The 18,724-nt window shown below is 37.3% G+C and overlaps 2 protein-coding genes and 1 long non-coding RNA gene across 12 annotated transcripts; 1 reads left to right on the top strand and 2 right to left on the bottom strand.

Annotated features, from left to right (window-relative positions):
• Positions 1 to 6,838: 6,838 nt before the first annotated feature.
• Positions 6,839 to 10,765, bottom strand: LOC113304279. Of its 10 annotated transcripts, none has more exons than XR_003338126.1 (8): positions 10,636 to 10,765; positions 10,308 to 10,360; positions 9,842 to 9,885; positions 9,301 to 9,508; positions 9,146 to 9,203; positions 8,627 to 8,766; positions 7,613 to 7,687; positions 6,839 to 7,273 (listed from the first exon to the last, which is right to left on the bottom strand). It is a non-coding gene; the product is annotated as an uncharacterized LOC113304279 (long non-coding RNA). The 10 variants fall into 10 exon arrangements; XR_003338127.1 differs by having other exon boundaries at positions 9,301 to 9,504; XR_003338134.1 differs by having other exon boundaries at positions 9,301 to 9,447.
• Positions 10,766 to 12,987: 2,222 nt separating this feature from the next.
• Positions 12,988 to 15,120, bottom strand: LOC113352159. The gene is made up of 4 exons (XM_026596019.1): positions 14,313 to 15,120; positions 14,135 to 14,234; positions 13,381 to 14,011; positions 12,988 to 13,260 (listed from the first exon to the last, which is right to left on the bottom strand). The coding sequence occupies exons 1-4, from the start codon at positions 15,118 to 15,120 to the stop codon at positions 12,988 to 12,990; spliced, it is 1,812 nt and encodes a 603-aa protein (XP_026451804.1).
• Positions 15,121 to 16,574: 1,454 nt separating this feature from the next.
• On the top strand, positions 16,575 to 18,679 carry LOC113333409 (organelle RRM domain-containing protein 2, mitochondrial-like). The gene is made up of 4 exons (XM_026579908.1): positions 16,575 to 16,782; positions 17,320 to 17,388; positions 17,465 to 17,571; positions 18,226 to 18,679. The coding sequence occupies exons 1-4, from the start codon at positions 16,647 to 16,649 to the stop codon at positions 18,328 to 18,330; spliced, it is 417 nt and encodes a 138-aa protein (XP_026435693.1). The 5' UTR covers positions 16,575 to 16,646; the 3' UTR covers positions 18,331 to 18,679.
• Positions 18,680 to 18,724: the final 45 nt, after the last annotated feature.

The following is an 18,724-nucleotide window of genomic DNA, read 5'->3' as shown; positions in this document are numbered from 1 at the left end:
AAAAAAAAAAAATTGAACTAAACCTAGCATAAATTAGCACAACCCATAAAAGAAAATAAAAACAATAATAATAATTAAGACAAGCCCATAAAAGAAAAAGAAAAAGAAAAAGAAAAAATAAAAGAAAAATAAAGACAAAAAATAATTACAGTCCCAAAGAAAAAGAAAAAGAAAATAAAGGAAAAATAAAAATTATTACAATCCCAACTAAATAATTAAATTAATTATTACAAGCCCGAATTTGAATTTAAATGAGGCCCAAGTGGGTTAACTCATGGGTTAGGCTTACTGTATCCACCTTGTGTCCTAATCAAACAACATATTTCTAGGTTGAGTTAAAAATCCTATGCATACATCTAGAATGGGAGGAAAACTAATTTGCTCACTAGTTTGCCCCTAGCATTGACTGTCTTTTGACAGAACAATCAATCACAGGCACTATGAGCATTAACCTCTTCCCATTGCTCAAGCAAAACAGGTCAAGGAGTTAACTATCCTAGCAACTTGTCATTTGACAGTGCATAAGGCTTCAACTGAGCCTTAACTTAATGCTACTTAGCTCATGCTCAACATATTACTTACACAAGCATTCATCATACAAGATAATTCAAATAACATACACATAACATTCAACTGTCAACTATGATAAAGGGACTGAATTTGAAATTGTAATTAAAATTTCTTCAAATGTCTACTGGCTAGTCCAGAGATCCCCTTCTATTACACACCCACCCATCTATTTATACAAACAATAAATTTTAACCTAAAATCCCCCAAAACAGTGAACTAGGGTTCTGACAAAAAGTGAGATTAAATCACCTCATACATTGAAAACTACTCGAGAACTTTCACCCATGCTTCCTTGTCGTCTGCTGATGCTGCCCATGCCTTCGATTTATTCTCTAACCTCACCTATTTCATCAACTCCTAACCTAGGGTTCCTGTGAGATGAAACGATTAGGAGGTGATGTAATAAGTGGCTAGAAAAGTAGGTCTAAGTGATGATGGCTCGAGTGGTGATGGTTGAATGATTTGGGGAGAAGATGGTGGAGTGATTTGGGGGGAGAAGATGGTGGAGTGATTTGGGGGAGCGTCGTTGTTGCAGAAGAGGGGAAGAAGGAGATGGCTCGATGGGTTTTGGTTAGGGTGCGTTTGGTGTGGGTAATAGGATTAGGTTGCTTAGGTGTTAAACGGGATCATCAAATTTGATGTTTTGTGAAGGGAATCCGTGGGATGATAACTTCTGAAACGGATCTAACGGCGATATGGAGACAAATTATGAGCGACCGTTGGATGCAAAAATACAATGAAACTAACGGCTCAAGATGGAGTTAGGTGCTGTAGTGTTGGTAAGGTGCATCGAAATCTGATGCATGATGACGCAGCGACCGTTGGATGATGGAATGGATCCAATCTTACGGTTAAGAAGGAAAACGGGTTTGGGTATTGAATTTTGGGTTTAGGATATGAATTTGGGCTTAGGAATTGGATTTGGGCTTAGGTAATCTTGAGCCCACTTCTTCTTTAAGAACAATTTCTTCCTTTTTAAGCCCATTTTTATCCTTGAGTCTTCCATAACACATTATTCACTTCTTTTCCGCTAGAGATTCCACCGGCTTTCTCCCGTGTCTTTGCTCTTTTGGCTCCGCAACTCATCTAGTCTTTATTTGGTACCTAAAAATACAAAATTAATTAATAAAAATATTTATTCTTGAAAACAATGAAAATACAGAATATGGGATAAAATGTAGAATTAATGCACAAAAGATGAGTTAAATGCCAAGAAAAATATATAGAAATATGCACTTTTTAGCACTCATCAGTATGGCTTCGGAATTTTCACCTTGATGTGTTTGACTTGATGTAGGTACCTTCGTCGGCCTTCCCCTTTTCTTTGCAACCACCGCTCCATCAACTATGGGTGTGGCTTCAGAATGATCACCTTGTTGTTCTTTGTCACTTGATGTTGGTACCTTCGTCGGCCTATCCCTTTTCTTTGCAACCTCCGCTCCATCAACTATGGGTGTGGTTTCGGAATGCTCACCTTGTTGTTCTTTGTCACTTGATGTTGGTACCTTCGTCGGCCTATCTCTTTTCTTTGCAACCGCTGCTCCATCAACCATGGGTGTGGCTTCGGAATGCACACCTTGTTGTTCTTTGTCACTTGATGTTGGTACCTTCGTCGGCCTACCCCTTTTCTTTGCAACTGGCGCTCCATCAACTATGGGTGTGGCTTCGGAATGCTCACCTTGTTGTTATTTGTCACTTGATGTTGGTACCTTCGTCGGCCTACCCTTTTTTTTTGCAACCGTCGCTCCATCAACTATGGATGTGGCTTCAGAATGCTCACCTTGTTTTTCTTTGTCACTTGATGTTGGTACCTTCGTCGGCCTACCCCTTTTCTTTGCAATCTCCTCTCCATCAACTATGGGTGTGGCTTCGGAATGCTCACCTTGTTGTTCTTTGTCACTTGATGTTGGTACCTTCGTCGGCCTACCCCTTTTCTTTGCAACCACCGCTCCATCAACTATGGATGTGGCTTCCGAATGCTCACCTTGTTGTTCTTTGTCACTTGATGTTGGTACCTTCGTCGGCCTACCCCATTTCTTTGCAACCGCCGCTCCATCGACTTTTGGTGTGGATACGGAATACACCGTTTGTTGTTGACTTGATAACGGTTCCTTCATCGGCCTATCCCTTTTGTTTGGAACCGACGCTTCCGTGAACCTTGCTTCTGAAATATCACATGTGGTTAGATCTCGTTTCTTACTTGCCTCGAGTTCACATTCACGTTGACTCATTTCTTTCAATTCGTTTCTTTGTTTTCTCCTTGCTGTTTTGGTTTGTGGTCTACCGGGAGGATCTCCCTTTGTTGGATCTTCACTTTGTGTTGTTCATGGGAGAGTAATTAACCTTAGTTGGATCAACAAGGCTTGTCGTCTAGCCGAGTTTCCACGTGAGTAAGCTTCGAAGAATTCCTTTGCTTCGTTCGTATCCTACGGTGATTGTCCGGGAGCTTCCGTAGGGGGAGGGGTGAAAGATAGTTGATTCCAAAACGGATCGATAACCTCAATAAGTATCACTTATTCATACCTCACAAGCATATGACGACACAGAAGGCCCAATGAAGACATGTCGGGACAAAATACACACGTCACCCGGTTTGCCGTAATTTATCTCCTTTTGCATTTCTCTCATCATATGTTTTATTGCCCACTGACACACGTTGAATTATATTCCTCGTAGAAACTTACCATACGGAAGATATTAAGTCATCCTTTTCATATAGCTTTTCTCAAAAGCCTTCTTGATCCTATCGATATCACTCTTGAAGTATTTCTCCATTGCCTCAGTGACCGTAACCACGTTTCCTTGGTTAGACTCGATGAGATCTTTAAATCTTCCATGAGCGGACTCCGTTATACTAGTTGTTTCATTCCCGTAGTGTCTATACCGGTTTGTCCATGCACGCACAAATTTTTCCTTGTACTTATCTAACCATTTCTTCCGACAATACGAGACGACACTTAGATACACTTCGTTCAAATTGGAAATAAACATGTTCAAATTCTTTTCGTACGTATCCTCGGTAAGATACCAATAAACCTTCTTCCAATCTCTTTGAAATTCCAACCACTTTTTATGATTTTCATCGTGTTCTTTTTCCACTCGCTCTTTAATCTTTCCTCTTTCATTTTCTTCTTCTTCAGGTGATAGTTTCTTATTGCGAACGTCTTCCTCTAGTTGAACAATCATTCTCTTCTTAATATCCGCCTTGGTGGGTTCAAACAAAACATGACAAGATTTTATCACATTTTGACGTATATGATATGTACATAGGAAATTTTGTGCATCCGGGAAGACGTCGGATATTGCATTCATTAATGCGTCATCGTTATCGATTATGTTGACCCTCGGAAGATGATTTTCCCGGAAGAATAATTTCAATTGTCTTAATGCCCAATTATAATTATAATCCTTCTTGTGTTCCATTGAACACCAAGCCAATGTTAATGATACCTTGTCCGATGTTTGCCCCACGATGTTGAACAATGGTATATTGTATTTGTTTGTCTTGTAGGTGTAATCCATCATAAGAACACCAAAACATGTATGAGCCAATTGTGCAAGCAAAGGATAGATGCGAAATGAATATTTGAAGGGGATTGTTGTCCGTCCTTCTTTTGATGATACGAGTGTAGTTGTGATCCCAAGCTATCTTCTCAAATTCTTGCATAACGCTCCTACCTTCCCATTCCACCTTTCTAATAGTTGTTTGTGCGCTATAAATTGTACTTAGAGAAGAAACGTTCTTCCGATACTTTTCCTTGAAGCCTCTGAGAATTTTTCTTGGTTTGATACATGCTTTGGTAAATCTCTTTACATCTTCCATTTCATGAGGTTCTAGCTTCGCAACTAGGGAGTGACCAAAAAACCTTCCGGATCCGGGTGGTTATGGCGGCCGAACCACACCTCACAATCTCATTCCTTGTCTCTTAAATGGACTACAAGCTTAAATGGGAAGTTATCCTTCCTCGTACGAGTCTTGTATACCATATTAGTCTTCTTTGGATATGCATAACCCATTCTCTTGTGTCTATTCTTCTCCTTGTATACCCCACTTCTCTCGCTAGCCATCTCAAAACGAATATTTGAACCTTGGGTGTTCCTCACCAACACACACATGTTCTTAAGAGCCATCTCTTTAGCCCAAACAATTGCTTCCTCTTTAGATTTTATTCCCTACATAAGGACAACAATTGGAGATTACAAGGTTCATTATAAGCAATCCATTTGTAAAGTTCAAGATACTAAGTGAAAAGTATTCTTTGGTAACATACCGGTGGAATTTTATACTATTCCGACGTATCCCGACCAAGCGGTCTTGCATTTGTTGGATCAATATATGTCACAATCTAAGTGGCAAATGAAAGAAAATTAAATTAGTTCCAAAAAAAAAAATACTATGCCGGACCACAGTTCTGGCATGCTCGACCAGTGTTCCGGCATGGTCGAACTGAAACGAAACTGCGGTTCCAAAATTGAAATGCTTCCGGCATAAGCATTTCATTGGAAATCAATGCCGTAAACATTGGTGCCGGCATGCTCTTTATCTATGGATCTACGCCGGTACAAACTCTCGGCTTGGTCGATAATTAATCAACCACGCCGGTAATTAACTTTCAAAGTCACTTACTCCTGTATGTTTTCTTGGAGGTACCGGCATGGTAACGTTAGAATTGAACCGTACCGGTAGCATATTCCGTGGTAGGTAAAAAGTAATTTTTGTACCGGCATAGATTTTTGGTTGAATACAATGCCGGCTTGCATTTCAAAATGGGGGATATTATTGGCCGGCATGGCTGTAGTATGAATACTATGCCGGGAATATTTTTGCCTGCATTGTATTCATACTACGTCCATGCCGGCACCAAGATATTTCAGCTACAACAGTGGTGGGGCTCAAAGAAAAAAAATCAAATTTTCAACACATTGGCACCTTTACCTGAGTATTGGGAGCGATTGTATGTTGAGCTTGTTTACTTTCTTGTGTTGATTCTTCACGAAACTCTTCTTGTGCATAAAATCATGATCTAAGGGTGTTGGTTCATCATATATAATTCCAATTGTGAATGGTTATCATTTGCTGAAGATTCAAGATATGCTCCTTGTTGTAGTTGAGTTAAAGATTCAGCAGCAATTCTTTCTTCACAATCATCCACCATTTTCATTAAAAAAAGTTTTCTTTCAAATTTTTTTCCCTCCTTCTACTATCACCTCACTCAAATATACACACTAATCATTGAATCTTATGAATTTTCTAATTGTAATTAATCACTAAATCTGATTAATGAGGGGTAGATTAGAATTAGTTAAAATACATAGATAAGGGGTGACCCTGATTTTATATTTAAATCCAGTTTTTGTCTTTTTCCTCTATCCCCAATTAATAAAAATATCCCCAATTGCGCGTTCTTAATAAATGTGTGGGCTACATTTAAGAGAAGCTTAAATTTTTGATAAGCCTTTTGGGAAGTATGCGCGGGTTTCATATCCGATTCGGGTACATATGTAATCCTCGGATATCGGCGGAACCCAGGCCTCGGATAAAACCCCTAGGTCTCTCAAGCTAGGGAGGTCTATGGAAACCCACTAGATTATATGGAAATGACTAGCTTTTGTGCCCGTGCTACGCACTGGGCGGACCCAAAAACTATCCATCATCATTTTTTTCTTTTGACCGTATTTTTTATTTGGTGTGATGTGATTTTGCCTTGCCAGGCCGTGCATTTTTTATTTGGTGTGGCTCGGTTTCACCTCGTCCCGTCGTGTATTTGTTATTTGGTGTTGTGAGGCTTCGTCCTGCCCCGTCACGATGCATTTTTGATTTGGTGTGGCTCGGCTTCGCCTCGCCCCGTCGCTTAAGATTTTTGATTTGTTGCGGCTCGGCTTTGCCTTGCCCTGTCTCGACGCATTTTTGATTTGATGTGGTTCGCTTCGCCTCGTCCCGTCGCGATGCATTTTTAATTTGGTGTGACTTGGCTTCCCCAGGTCGTTGAGGATTTTTGCAAAACTAAACTGTTAGGATGAGAATATTCCATTTTACAAAACTAAACTGTTACGATGAGAATTTTAACAAACCTGGTATGTAACCTATGTTAGGGTTCGGTGAGAATTTTTGATTGTACGTGTCGGCCTATTGCGATGCATCCACATACTTTGCACGGGATTAAGTTTAAGTTCATCATAGTATCATCATTGAATATATGCAACATATTTGAAAAAGAACACAGTATATTTAGCATGAAGAACGTGGTAATAAATTTAAGAGACAAAATAAAATAAGTGGAAATTTATAATAATCTAAGCCACCAGAACTATAAAAATTATGTCATCCGGATCACTAAGATTTGAAAAAATGAACTACAAAGCACCGTTAATGTAACCAATTTAGTTTGATCCCTTTAATCCAAGGGATATACCACATTTTTCAACATAAAAGAAGGCATCATCTGAACTATGTTCATGTAATCATAGTTCAGACTGAACCAAAATCTACTGTCAGAGTAAGTATAAAATAGTTAACATCCTGTAGGAAACGCCATTTCTTGAGGACTGTGGTGTCCATTCTCCGCCTTTATTCATCTAGATCACCGTATCTTGAGTAAATATATTTATTCATCGTCATCACCCTTGTCACCTTCGCTTTCACCATTACTGTTTTCGATCAAAGGAGGAAAAAATGTTGCCACTGCAAGAATCAGTCTGTAATCTGAAAATGAAAGAAGTTAGTAGTATCTTCAAGGATTGGCACTTACTATCTCACTTTTGTTCACCACGTTTACCATGAAAGAACCCTAAAAGCTATACAATTCTTCATTTCATTTCAAGTAATCTCATAAGTAAAAAGAACTTCATCCAAGGGTTTATCTGTAAAACATTAAAATCTATTATCATATTGGCGTCATTCCGACCTATGGGTCAAAAACTTTGTTACACAAAGCAAGCCAATATTTAAAAATATGGTACACAAATACTCATTCAGGTGGTCTCGCTAACATCCTATCATAAAGGCTTGAAGGGGGTAACCTAGAGGAAAGTACGTACTCACTTGGATAGAAGAGTTACTACCATCTTTAAACCTTTTTACCTTTCGATTTTGGATAACCCCCGACAGGATCGCCTACTGAAAAACACAAAATGATGAGCAATGTGGAAATAATATAAGAAACCAAGCCACACAAAATGATGAGCAATGTGGAAATAATATAAGAAACCAAGCCATCACTTTGTTAACAACTAGAGTTGAATTTCGAGTGATGGGATTGGCTCAATTATCCAATGTACACATGCTTAATTAAATGACCAAAACCAAAAACATGTCAGCCAAATCAGAAATTAAACCAAATTGATAGATACAAAACTAAATAGAATCATTCATCAACAACTCTCCCAAATAAACCAAACCATCATTTTGTTAACAGCTAACGTAGACTTCTGGTGGTCTGGTTGACTCAATTATTTAATGTACAAACCCTATCATGCTTAACTAAATGACTAAAACTAACAACCTGCCAGCCAAATCGGAGATAAAACCAAATTGCTAATTGAGAGAGTTTTTTTTATTCTTTCAAGAATAACAACGTAACAAAGGAGAAACATAATAGATGTAAGCGCAATGTTAATTAACTGATACGCCGCAATATTAAGAAGAATGAAATCATAGCTTCAGGTCATATAGTGCTGGAAAGAAGTAGAATTGTTGTTCAAAACATATTGTTGGGGTTTTGTTGTTTCCCGACACATATATGTTGTGAGTCATGAGCTAATGGTCCCGGTTCAAAACATCTATGGGAGATGTAAGTCTCGAGGAAACACAACGACGGAATTTCGGTTTTCATTTTCTCTTATATAAATCCTAATTCTAGCACATTAGCGGTTAACATTATATGAATCATAACCTAGACCGGCTAAGGAAGTTGCACAATTGTTAAAGGAACCAATATCTTTATGTTTGTTGGAAATTGGATGTGGGCTTGCAGCCAGGCACACAAATATTTATTCTAAACTCAAAAAATTGTGAATATATATATATATATATATATATATATATATATATATATACCTTTTGGTCTTCAAGAGGTAAGATTTTCACTCCTAGCAGTGCATGAATTAGAACACTTCCCGTGAACTCAAGCAGTGTTGCTAGAGTGTGTAACAGACCAACTCGATCTCGTCCACCTTCTCCTATCCCTATGATTCCTCCTGAATACAGAAATAAATGGAATCAATCAAAGAAAATACCTGTCTACAAACAACACAATCACAAAGAAGGAGACGACTGAGCAAGTTTAAAATAATAGATTTTAGTCATTTGTTTCTTCCATCACACTATTAACTCAACACCCTCGTGATCCCTTGTGTAAACTATCATGAAAAACTCCCAAGAAACAGAGAGATGTGGCAAACTGAAACAAATTCATGAACTAAAATGAACCAAAAGAAAACTGAATGATCTTTCTCTTTACTCAAGTCCAATACTGAGTTCCTCTTCCAAGGTGTACAGTACTATGTTACACCAAATGACATACTAATCCAAAAGTAAATCATTTTAGTTACTGCCGTTCTGCCAAATATAACTTACCTTTGAAGAGCTAAAAATAAGCTGAAATCATGTTTCATTCGCTTGAGACAACACCACTCTGTCATTTTATTGCCAAATATTTATTCCATAATATAGCTTAAAATTGAGTTTAAGGAAATTAAAAAAAAATAAAATGAAGTAAAAGTAAAAGCCACCTCGATCCGGCAAAACTTGCAAAACATATAGTTACCCCCCACCCCTTAATATCATGTCTCTGAACTGAGTAGTCATCATCAATGTCCTGCCTCCAACACACTACCGTTTTGGTTTACTTCAAAAGTCAAATTATCCATCTCCCATACCTAAAGTCCCATCGTAAGCTTAAGTCACATTCCCATCATATCTGCAGCTATCCCCATCTTCCTAAGTGAATAGCAGCAGAAGCCTTACTTTCACGACTGACAACACAAACACTTATTTGGCTAACTTGAAATGAAAAGCAGTGATTAATAGCAGCAGAGGCCTTACTAATGCGACTGTAAATCACTTTCTAAAAAAGTGTATGGCTAATTTGAAATCAATAGCGAACCAACTAAAAACAAAATTAATAGCTTAAAATAAAAATTAACCTGGTTAAAACATTAATAATAATCATAATCGACACTAAATTGTTATTGCCTAGAATATCAATGGTTATAACATCAGTTACAACTTATAAATCATGACAATATCTCAAGAGTGGAAGCATTGCCATACCAGATGTCTTCTTTTAAGATTCAAAGATGTCAAGTTTGAGAGGCCTGTAAACTTAAAACATTACAAAATTATATAAGAGAGCATGCTAATATAACGAAGAAAAGGATGAAGATAAATAAGATGATTAGATGTTAGAACATTATGGAGGTGGATAGTGAATAGAAAAATGGTATAAACGAAATCAAGACTCAAAGTATTAACTAATATTGTAGAAAATGTATAAGCTAAGTATTAACAAACCACATACATGAAATGGAAGAATTATACCCAAATAGGGTTTACCTGATTCATAAATAAAGAACAAATAAAGAACTAAACCGAATTGGTTAGGGCTAGTAAACGAATAAGGTAAACTGAAATCAGCAAATAAAGAACAAATTAACAAAACCCTAATCCTTTTGCAAAAGAAAACCATGAGAAATTAGGGTTTATGATATATCAGTAATTAGAATAAGAGTAAAATCACCTTGAATGGCTATTAGGGTTTCTCCGTAACTTATCTTGGACAAAAAATCGCACCTGCAAAATTTATAAAAAAAAATTGGGTTAGGGTTTATTGATTCAGAGAAACAACCAAAATTGAACCTGTTTGCAATCCACTGTATCAAAAACCAAGCTTTCCTTCAATCGACGAATCCCAACAACACAAACACAAAACCCCTTTTTCAAATCTTAAAAGAAAAGAAAAACAAACAGTCTCAAAACCCCATTTAACAACAAAAGAAGATTTAAAGAGAAACCCCCAAAACTATCTACTCAACATCTCCATATCGCGGAAGAATCGGAGAAAGTACCACTTAATCTCCTTCATCAAACACTGAGAGAAGAAAATCGAGCGGTGAGTTCGTGAAGAGAAAGCAGAGAAAACTCGATTAAAAGTTTTTTGGTTTTTTTCTTTTATGTTTCCGGGAGACTGTTTTTTCCCTTTCCATTTCGTTTTTTTCATCAAAAACCGGTATTCCCGGTTACATTAGTATAATTTGAAGAAAAGTGGAATGGAGAATTTTCAAGGGGCTGGAACGCTCACCCAAGGATGAGTATTCTCACCGTGCGATGCATGGCCTCGTATGACTTAAGAGTTTAAAGGGTTTGATAGGTTTACCGAATCCTTTCCCGACGTAAAAACCCGCCTCAAACATGGAATGAGCCCCGTTTTCACCCATTAATAGTCCCAATATTGAGAACGCTTTTGGGAGTCGTTGGATTGCTAATCGGGATTCGTTGCCGGATTTAACCGCAGTGAGTGTATGATCTCCCTAGACTATATCTTTTTTTGAAGGGAAAAAGGGTTCCAAAGAACCCTTAGCTTTTACTTATTTAGACTACCTCATTATAATTGAGGTTTGAAGAGATACAAATAGGTGGAGAAGAAGAATTCCACCACCCTGAAACATCATCATGTTTTGCAAATTGACAAAGGTCATGTGCTAATACATTTGCACTTTTTGGAACAGAAGGAAAGCTAATATCATCAAAATCGTTTGCTTCACTTCGAATACGTAAAACCAACGAGTTTATGCTCCAAGGAATATCACGGGTATCCCCATCGATTGATTGACGAACATTAGATGCATCACCTTCTATAATTACCTTTCTTAACTGTAATCTTTTTACCAGATGAATACCAAGAAGAACTGCCTTTGTTTCTGCATATAGTGGAGAGGTTGCATCAAAGGTTATTGTTTCACATCCTAAAAATCTTCTTTCATGATCTTGAACAATAGCACCTGCTGCTCCTTTATTCAGAGTGAAAGTTGCGTCCACATTGATTTTAGAGTAACCATAATTTGGAGGTTGCTAAGAGACAGTCTCAGTGATTGTTTCTTCAAGAGAGAATCTCGGATTATCCTGAATACATGCATTCTAATCAATATGAGCTTTCTTGATCACCATCCCTGCAGAGAAAGAAGCATCAGAAAAAACCATCTCATTCCTCATTTTCCATATATTCCAGATTACACACAAGCTCATAGTAAACTTGAATAAATTTGTTTCTTCTATCCAACTCATGATAACATCTCGTGAGTTCCTGGTATCTGTGAGGCCTGCGAATTCCCAATATATATTTTCGAGAATAGTAACAGACCATGGGAAATTAAAAAACAAATGCTCAGTGGACTCCTCCTCTTGTTTGTAGAATGTGCACGATGGATCTATCTGAGAGACAAATCTTTTGATGTTTTGATTGACTGGCGAACCATTGTAAATCAACTTCCATGTAAAAACCATAATCTTAGGAGGAATGAAAGAGAAAGACCAAAACTTACGCCAAGGGAACTCATGCATAGCCGAAGAAGAAGGAATATTTTCTGAAAGAATCTTGTAGCAAGATTTTGTAGAAAATTTACCCGTAACTGTGGGAGACCAAATAAGGATATCTTCTGCATTATTTCCATTTAAGAAGATCTTCTGAATTTCGTCCACGATTTGTTGACTAAACAACTGATGCAGAATATCAATATTCCAACTAATATTACCTTCGGTCATTAAATCAGAAACATGCATAATATTTTCTGGCAATATATCTGGTAATGGGAGTAAATGATTTACCTGATTTGGAACCCAAGGATCTTCCCAAATCTTAACAGAATTACCACTCGAGATTTGCCAGAAAATTTTGTTCTCCAAAAAGGATCTTACTTGCATCAAACCATGCCAAATAGAAGATCCTTTCTTTTTAGCGTCTGCATTCCAAAAAGAGTGATCTTGAAGATATTTTGCCGAGAATAATTGAACCCATTTAGCATTCTTGTTCTCCAGAAGTCTCCATGCTAGTTTGCAAACTAAAGATTTATTAACCAATTCAATGTTTCGTAATCCCAGACCACCATCCTTCTTGTGAAGAGAAGTTTTTCCCCAATTAATAAAATGCAGCTTCCTTTGATCAACCGAATGCCCATTCCAAAAAGATCTTTGGATTTTGTCTATTTGATTGATAACTCCCTTTGGTAAAATACAAATACTCATAAATAAGATAGGGATTGAAGACAATACCGAGTTTATAAGTACTGTCCTTCTTGCCGGATTTAGATAATGTTGTCTCCATCCTGTAAATCTTGAATTGAATTTATCAATCAAAAACTCAGAACTTGATATCCGGAAATCTGACTTAAGGGGATAAATACCCATATATTTGTCATCCTCCTTCATTTCTTCAACACCAAACTGTTGTCTCTAAATTTCGAATTTCCTTTACTGAAATGAATTGCAGACTTATTGAAGTTGATTAATTTCCCAGATAAATCAGAATACTGCTTAAGGATTTCTTTCAGGTGCATAATGTTGATTCTAGAATTTTCACCAAAAAAGAAAAGATCATCTGCAAACATCAAATGTGTTACCATTAGAGCATATCTGTTGATCTGGTAACCCTGATAGAGCCCTTGTTGTTCATATTGGTTCATTAAAATCGACAATCCCTGAGAGCAGATTATGAAAAGAGTAGGAGACAAGGGACAACCCTTTCGAATACCTCTTTCACTTCTAAATAAACCTTGAGGGCCTCCATTTAAGTTAATAGAAAATTAAATAGATGTTACACACTTCATGATAAGTGAAAGAGAATGACCATGAATCCCCATCAATATTAGCATATCAGCCAAAAACTTCCAATTTACCCGATCATAAGCTTTTGCCATGTCCACTTTTAGAGCAAAATGACCATCCGTGGCTGTGGAATTATTCATGGAATGAAGAAGCTCTTTTGCAATAACTATGTTGTCGAGAATTTGTCTTCCCGGAACGAATGCAGTTTGAGACCAAGAAATGAAGTTATCAAGAAAAGGCTTGATTCTGTTGGAAAGTAACTTCCCTACCACTTTATACAGCACATTGCAGAGTGCAATTGGCCTGTAATCACTCGGACTTGTTGGATTTTTGATTTTTGGAATCATAGAAATATGTGTATGATTGAATAACTCAGGAAACTCAACATACTGAAAGATGGATTTTATTAAATTGACAACATCATTTAATACAGTAGACCAACACTTTTTATAGAAGATTGGAGAGTATCCATCTGGACCAGGGGAAGTATACAATCCCATTTTGACAAGTACAACCCATATTTCTTCCGCCGTAGGAATTTTTGCAATATCTTCATTTTCCTGTTGAGATATTTTCTGTATTTTATCATCCCTTAACTTTGGTACTGCTTCAACATCTGGTTGCCTAAATAGATTCTAGAAGTGAAGAACCAATTCCTTAGCAATTTCATCTTGATTAGAAGTCCAAGTTGAATCTGATTTTTGGATATGACTTATTGTATTCCTTCTTCGACGTTGATGGACAAACAAGTGAAAATGGCGTGTATTTCTGTCTCCATATTTAGCCCACTTTTGCTTCATCCTTTGATCCCAGTACGTGGCTTCCATAACCAAATACTCATTCAAATCTGCAATAACCAATTTTTCCTTTTAAAGCACTGAATTTGATGGCCTTTTAGATTGTAATCTTAGTAATTTAGACTTACGAAAACTAATATGATGTCGTACACATCCAATCTTTGTTCTACTCCAATTTTGTAAGAAGGAACTTAACTTCTGAAGTTTATCTTGTAAGGTATCTTCAGGATTTTGAGACCAACACTCCTCAACTTTCTCCAAAAAATCTGGGTGCGAGATCCAATATGCTTCAAATTTGTAATGTGGTGCAGCTGTGGGAATACTTCTTTCAGTGTTTAAAAGTATTGGTGCATGATCACTTGCTAATCTAGGAAGATGAAGAACACCCGAAATGTGATGAGAAATACACCATTCTGGATAAGCCATTACCATGTCAAGACGTTGTCGAATTAAAGCATCCAGATTACGACCATTGCTCCATGTGTAAGCCGGACCACTAAAGCCTAAATCAATTAAATGATTTTGATGAATGAATGAATTGAAATAAGAGATAGTTGATTCGATCACATGCAGACCTCCATATTTATCCTGACTAGACGTGATTGCATTGAAATCTCCTATAAAACACTTACTGCCATTAAAATCCTGAACCTGAGAAGATATATTCTCCCAAAAAGAAGCCCTATCAGATAATCTCGGTGGACCGTAGATGCAAAAAAGATGCCAGGATTGTCTTGGTCCATCGTTATGGATAACGACATGAATGAGATTGGGGGAAGAAGAAATCACTTCAAGATTGATGGAATTCCTCCAAAGTAACCATAAACCACCACTTCTGCCTATTGAACTAACCACACAGGAATTTTCAAAACCAAATTGATCAACTCTGGTTGTAGAAGCTTCGGAAGATAACTTTGTTTCAGAAAGAAATACCATTGATGGATTTGTACCCCTTAGGAACGAATGCAGTGCACGAATTGTTGGGTTGTTCCCTAACCCCCAACAATTCCATGAAAAAATTAACATTTATCATGCGGCCTTTTAGGGCTTGCCGCTGCACCACTTTCATAAGATGAAATAGAACCATTTTTCTTAGAAAACTTCGACCTTGGAGAGTTACTGATAATATACGATTCATCCTGCGATCTTTTTTGTGCTCTGTTATCATACTGACGTCCAGAAACAAAACGCTGAATATCCTTAGAATTTCTTGCCACATTTTTCCAACCAGCACGACTTCTTATATCCATTGATGGAGGTTTTGCAACAACCTTTTTAGGAGGATATGGAGATGTAGTCGCCAACTGCTTGCCTCTGTCAGAAATCATACGACTAGAAAGTTCGCGATGAAGACATAATTCAGAGTTATACATATTTCTTTCAACCGATATGTCAGCAACATGGATTTCCGATCTGAGAATTCGAGACATTGAGTAATCTGCTCTACCATTCTGGGAAGAGTCCCCATGAAAGCTTGAAGAAGATTGGCCAGCGGCAGTATCACCATAAATGCTATTGATCTTACTCACGCTTGAAGACGGCTGCTTATAATGCGGGTCATCTACTACAAAGATATCCTTGAAAACAGGTTTTTCTTGCTCAGAAAGTCTGCCAGAGACACAGATAGTAGACTTGTATTTAGGCTTTATCAATTCCAATGCCTCTTCATGTTAATGAGATGGGAAAGTGTTGAAGACATGATTTTTGAAGTAGTTTACTTTGGGGCACATCTTCATCCAATGGCTAATAAAACCACAAAATAAACAAAATCTCGGGAGACGTTCATATCGTAGTTCAAGGGCGTCATCGGGTTTGCCAGGAAGAGGAAAAGGAATGGCTTTTGGAAGGGGATACTTAAGGGAAATACGTGTATTGGCTCTTACAAATTTTCCTCGGGAAGTGCATTCGTAAGTTGCAATCGGTCGAGTCTCCCCAATCTGAGACATCAAATCATAAACATACATGGAGGATAGATTTTCAACTGGTAATCCGTGGATTTGAATCCCCAATTCAACAGACTCGAATTTGTATTCTTCCGGTAACTTGTTTGGCAATGAAGCATCAGCTTGAGACTCAAATTTAATGACATAAGTATCATCAGTAAAAACTGATACATAGAACACTTGATTGGTTTTCCAGATTTTGGTTAGTGTATCACGAACCATATTGATTGAAAAGGTTTTGGGAGAGATGATTTTCAGTATAAGACAATTTTGATGTCTGAGTTTGATTCCTGGGAAATTGGCATTGATATTGACAGTGGCATTGGAAGGTTCACGTGAAAGGAGGTTAGCAAATTGGTTTAGAAGATCGGATGAAGATGGATTAGAAGACATGTAACGATCAGGAATGTCTGTGTCAGACACGGTGAAAATTATGAGAGAACTCCCTAGACTATATCATGTCTTATTCGGACTCACTGGTTTTCTCTTTCTCCGATACGCAGAGTCCATTCCCCAACAATGGCGACGAAAATGGCGATCCCTCGTTTTGCTAGCAAAATGATGTTTTCGAACTTTGCTTTTTCTCCACCACCTACTGCTGCAGCTACCAGTGCTCCTCCGGCAGCAGAACCCTCAACAAAACTCTTTGTTTCAGGTAAACATCATACGGTTCATTTTCAAAACCCTAAATTTTTATCCCCTCTTACAAAAATCATATAACCACGCCTCTTGTAAAGATGGGTTTTTGTTTCTAATTTCAAAAAATAGGTTTTTGTCGTCGGTTATAGTTTTATCCAACTTAGGGTTTTGTCAGGGTTTAGGGTTTAAGTTTCAGTTGAGCTGCCCATTGGATGACTCATTTTAAAGCAATTCATTTGATCATTAATATAATCTGTGATCATGGTGTTTATTCCAATCTGATTGAATTGGTTTGACTAATACAATTGACAACGAAGCTTAATGATATAGATGAAGAGTTTGGGGCTAGCATTTACATACACAGTTTTACTTGAAATGGTGATCCACTAATTTCATGTAATTTTATTAATTTGATGACCAATCATCTAATGTTTTTCTTGATTAAATTTGTTAATTTTACTTCAATATTGACAACCTAATTGACTATGAAGTGTGACCTCTAGGTTGCTGATGAGGTGCATTCATCTTATTTGACTATGTGCTTTGCTTGTAGGGCTTAATAAACGTACTACTTCAGAAGCACCGACAGATGCCTTTGCGAAATTTGGTGAAGTTGTTCAAGGTATGTTATATAAGAACTGTGATGTGAAGATTCTACTGCTAAAATTTAATGCTGACCCTTTTGTTTTTCTTTGCAGCTCGGGTTGTTACTGACCATGTTTCAGGATACTCCAGGGGCTATGGTTTCGTGAGATATGCCACTTTAGATGATGCCGATGAAGGTATCAAGGGCATGGATGGCAAGGTGAGAAAACATTACGCTTGGAGTTCTCCAATTCCTTCGAGGGTGATGAGAACTTTGATTATTGTTATGAAATAAGCCCAAATAACCAATAAACTAGATTAAAAACCGAAAACAAAGCCTTTTTTTCCCGAGCGAGTCTGGGTAAGGCTAGAGATTGAAATGAATCTATCTCATAAAAGTATAGCAGAATTTTTACGCCGGTCTCGCCCCGAAAGCCAATAAACTAGACCAATAACCAATAACCAATGCCCTTTTTCCGAAAACCAATAAACTAGACCATCATTCTCAAATTTTGGGAAACTTTTAATGGTCAAGGTACACTTGAGATCTTTGTATGGTATAGCCATTTGCTCGTTAACGTGTGTTATGGTGCGTATCTAATTTCTTCCTGCAGTAATATCCTATTAAGAAAGAGTGTTGATGCTACTTGAAGTCTAGAACTAAGATGATTTTTCTATAATATCTTAGAACTTTTGGTTTCTTATGGAATTAGAACTAACCACTTCGAGGTTTATTAATTTTCCTAGTCCAAAAGAGCCACAACCACAAATGGCTGCAATAGTGCTCCTTCTAACAACTTTGTAGCAGTTTCTTGTTTTCATTTTTCTTGTATTTACTGCTTCACTTACAATCTGTCATCTCTATGTTTTGTAGTTTCTGGATGGTTGGGTTATTTTCGCTGAGTATGCTAGACCAAAAACTCAACAATCACCTCCTGTGAAAAACACGGGGTTGCCGCCACTGTATAGGAATTACTAGTTTCTTTGTATCGTTCAAGTTTACCTTCTCTCGTGTATACCTGAATGTCCTGAAGACAGCTAGAAGTGCCCTCTGCTTTGTGTTTGAAGAATTAAACTCCTGAAAAGCAGAATGAGATTTGAAAATTAGATTCTTAGTTGTAGACATTCTTCTTATAGTACTGTGAGAAACAGAGTTCTATTGCTTTGTGAGTGTTGAAAGAGGAATTTAAGATCATAATCTTAAGGCCTTGCATTCAAAAGTAATCCTCAACTGCAAATAGCTTAAAGCCTTATTTTCAGATTTATGTCGTGTATTCGCATTATATATTGGGTTTGTTTACTATTGTGGAGATGTATAATATTGCCTTTGCCTGACTGCATAATTCAAATTGTAGCTCATTGATCTGTTACCA

The sequence above is a fragment of the Papaver somniferum genome, chromosome 1 (assembly GCF_003573695.1).
Source record: "Papaver somniferum cultivar HN1 chromosome 1, ASM357369v1, whole genome shotgun sequence".
In the NCBI taxonomy this organism is placed as follows: Eukaryota; Viridiplantae; Streptophyta; class Magnoliopsida; order Ranunculales; family Papaveraceae; genus Papaver; species Papaver somniferum.
The sequence above is the reverse complement of the archived record's forward strand: the minus strand, read 5'-3'. Positions and strand labels throughout refer to the sequence as shown.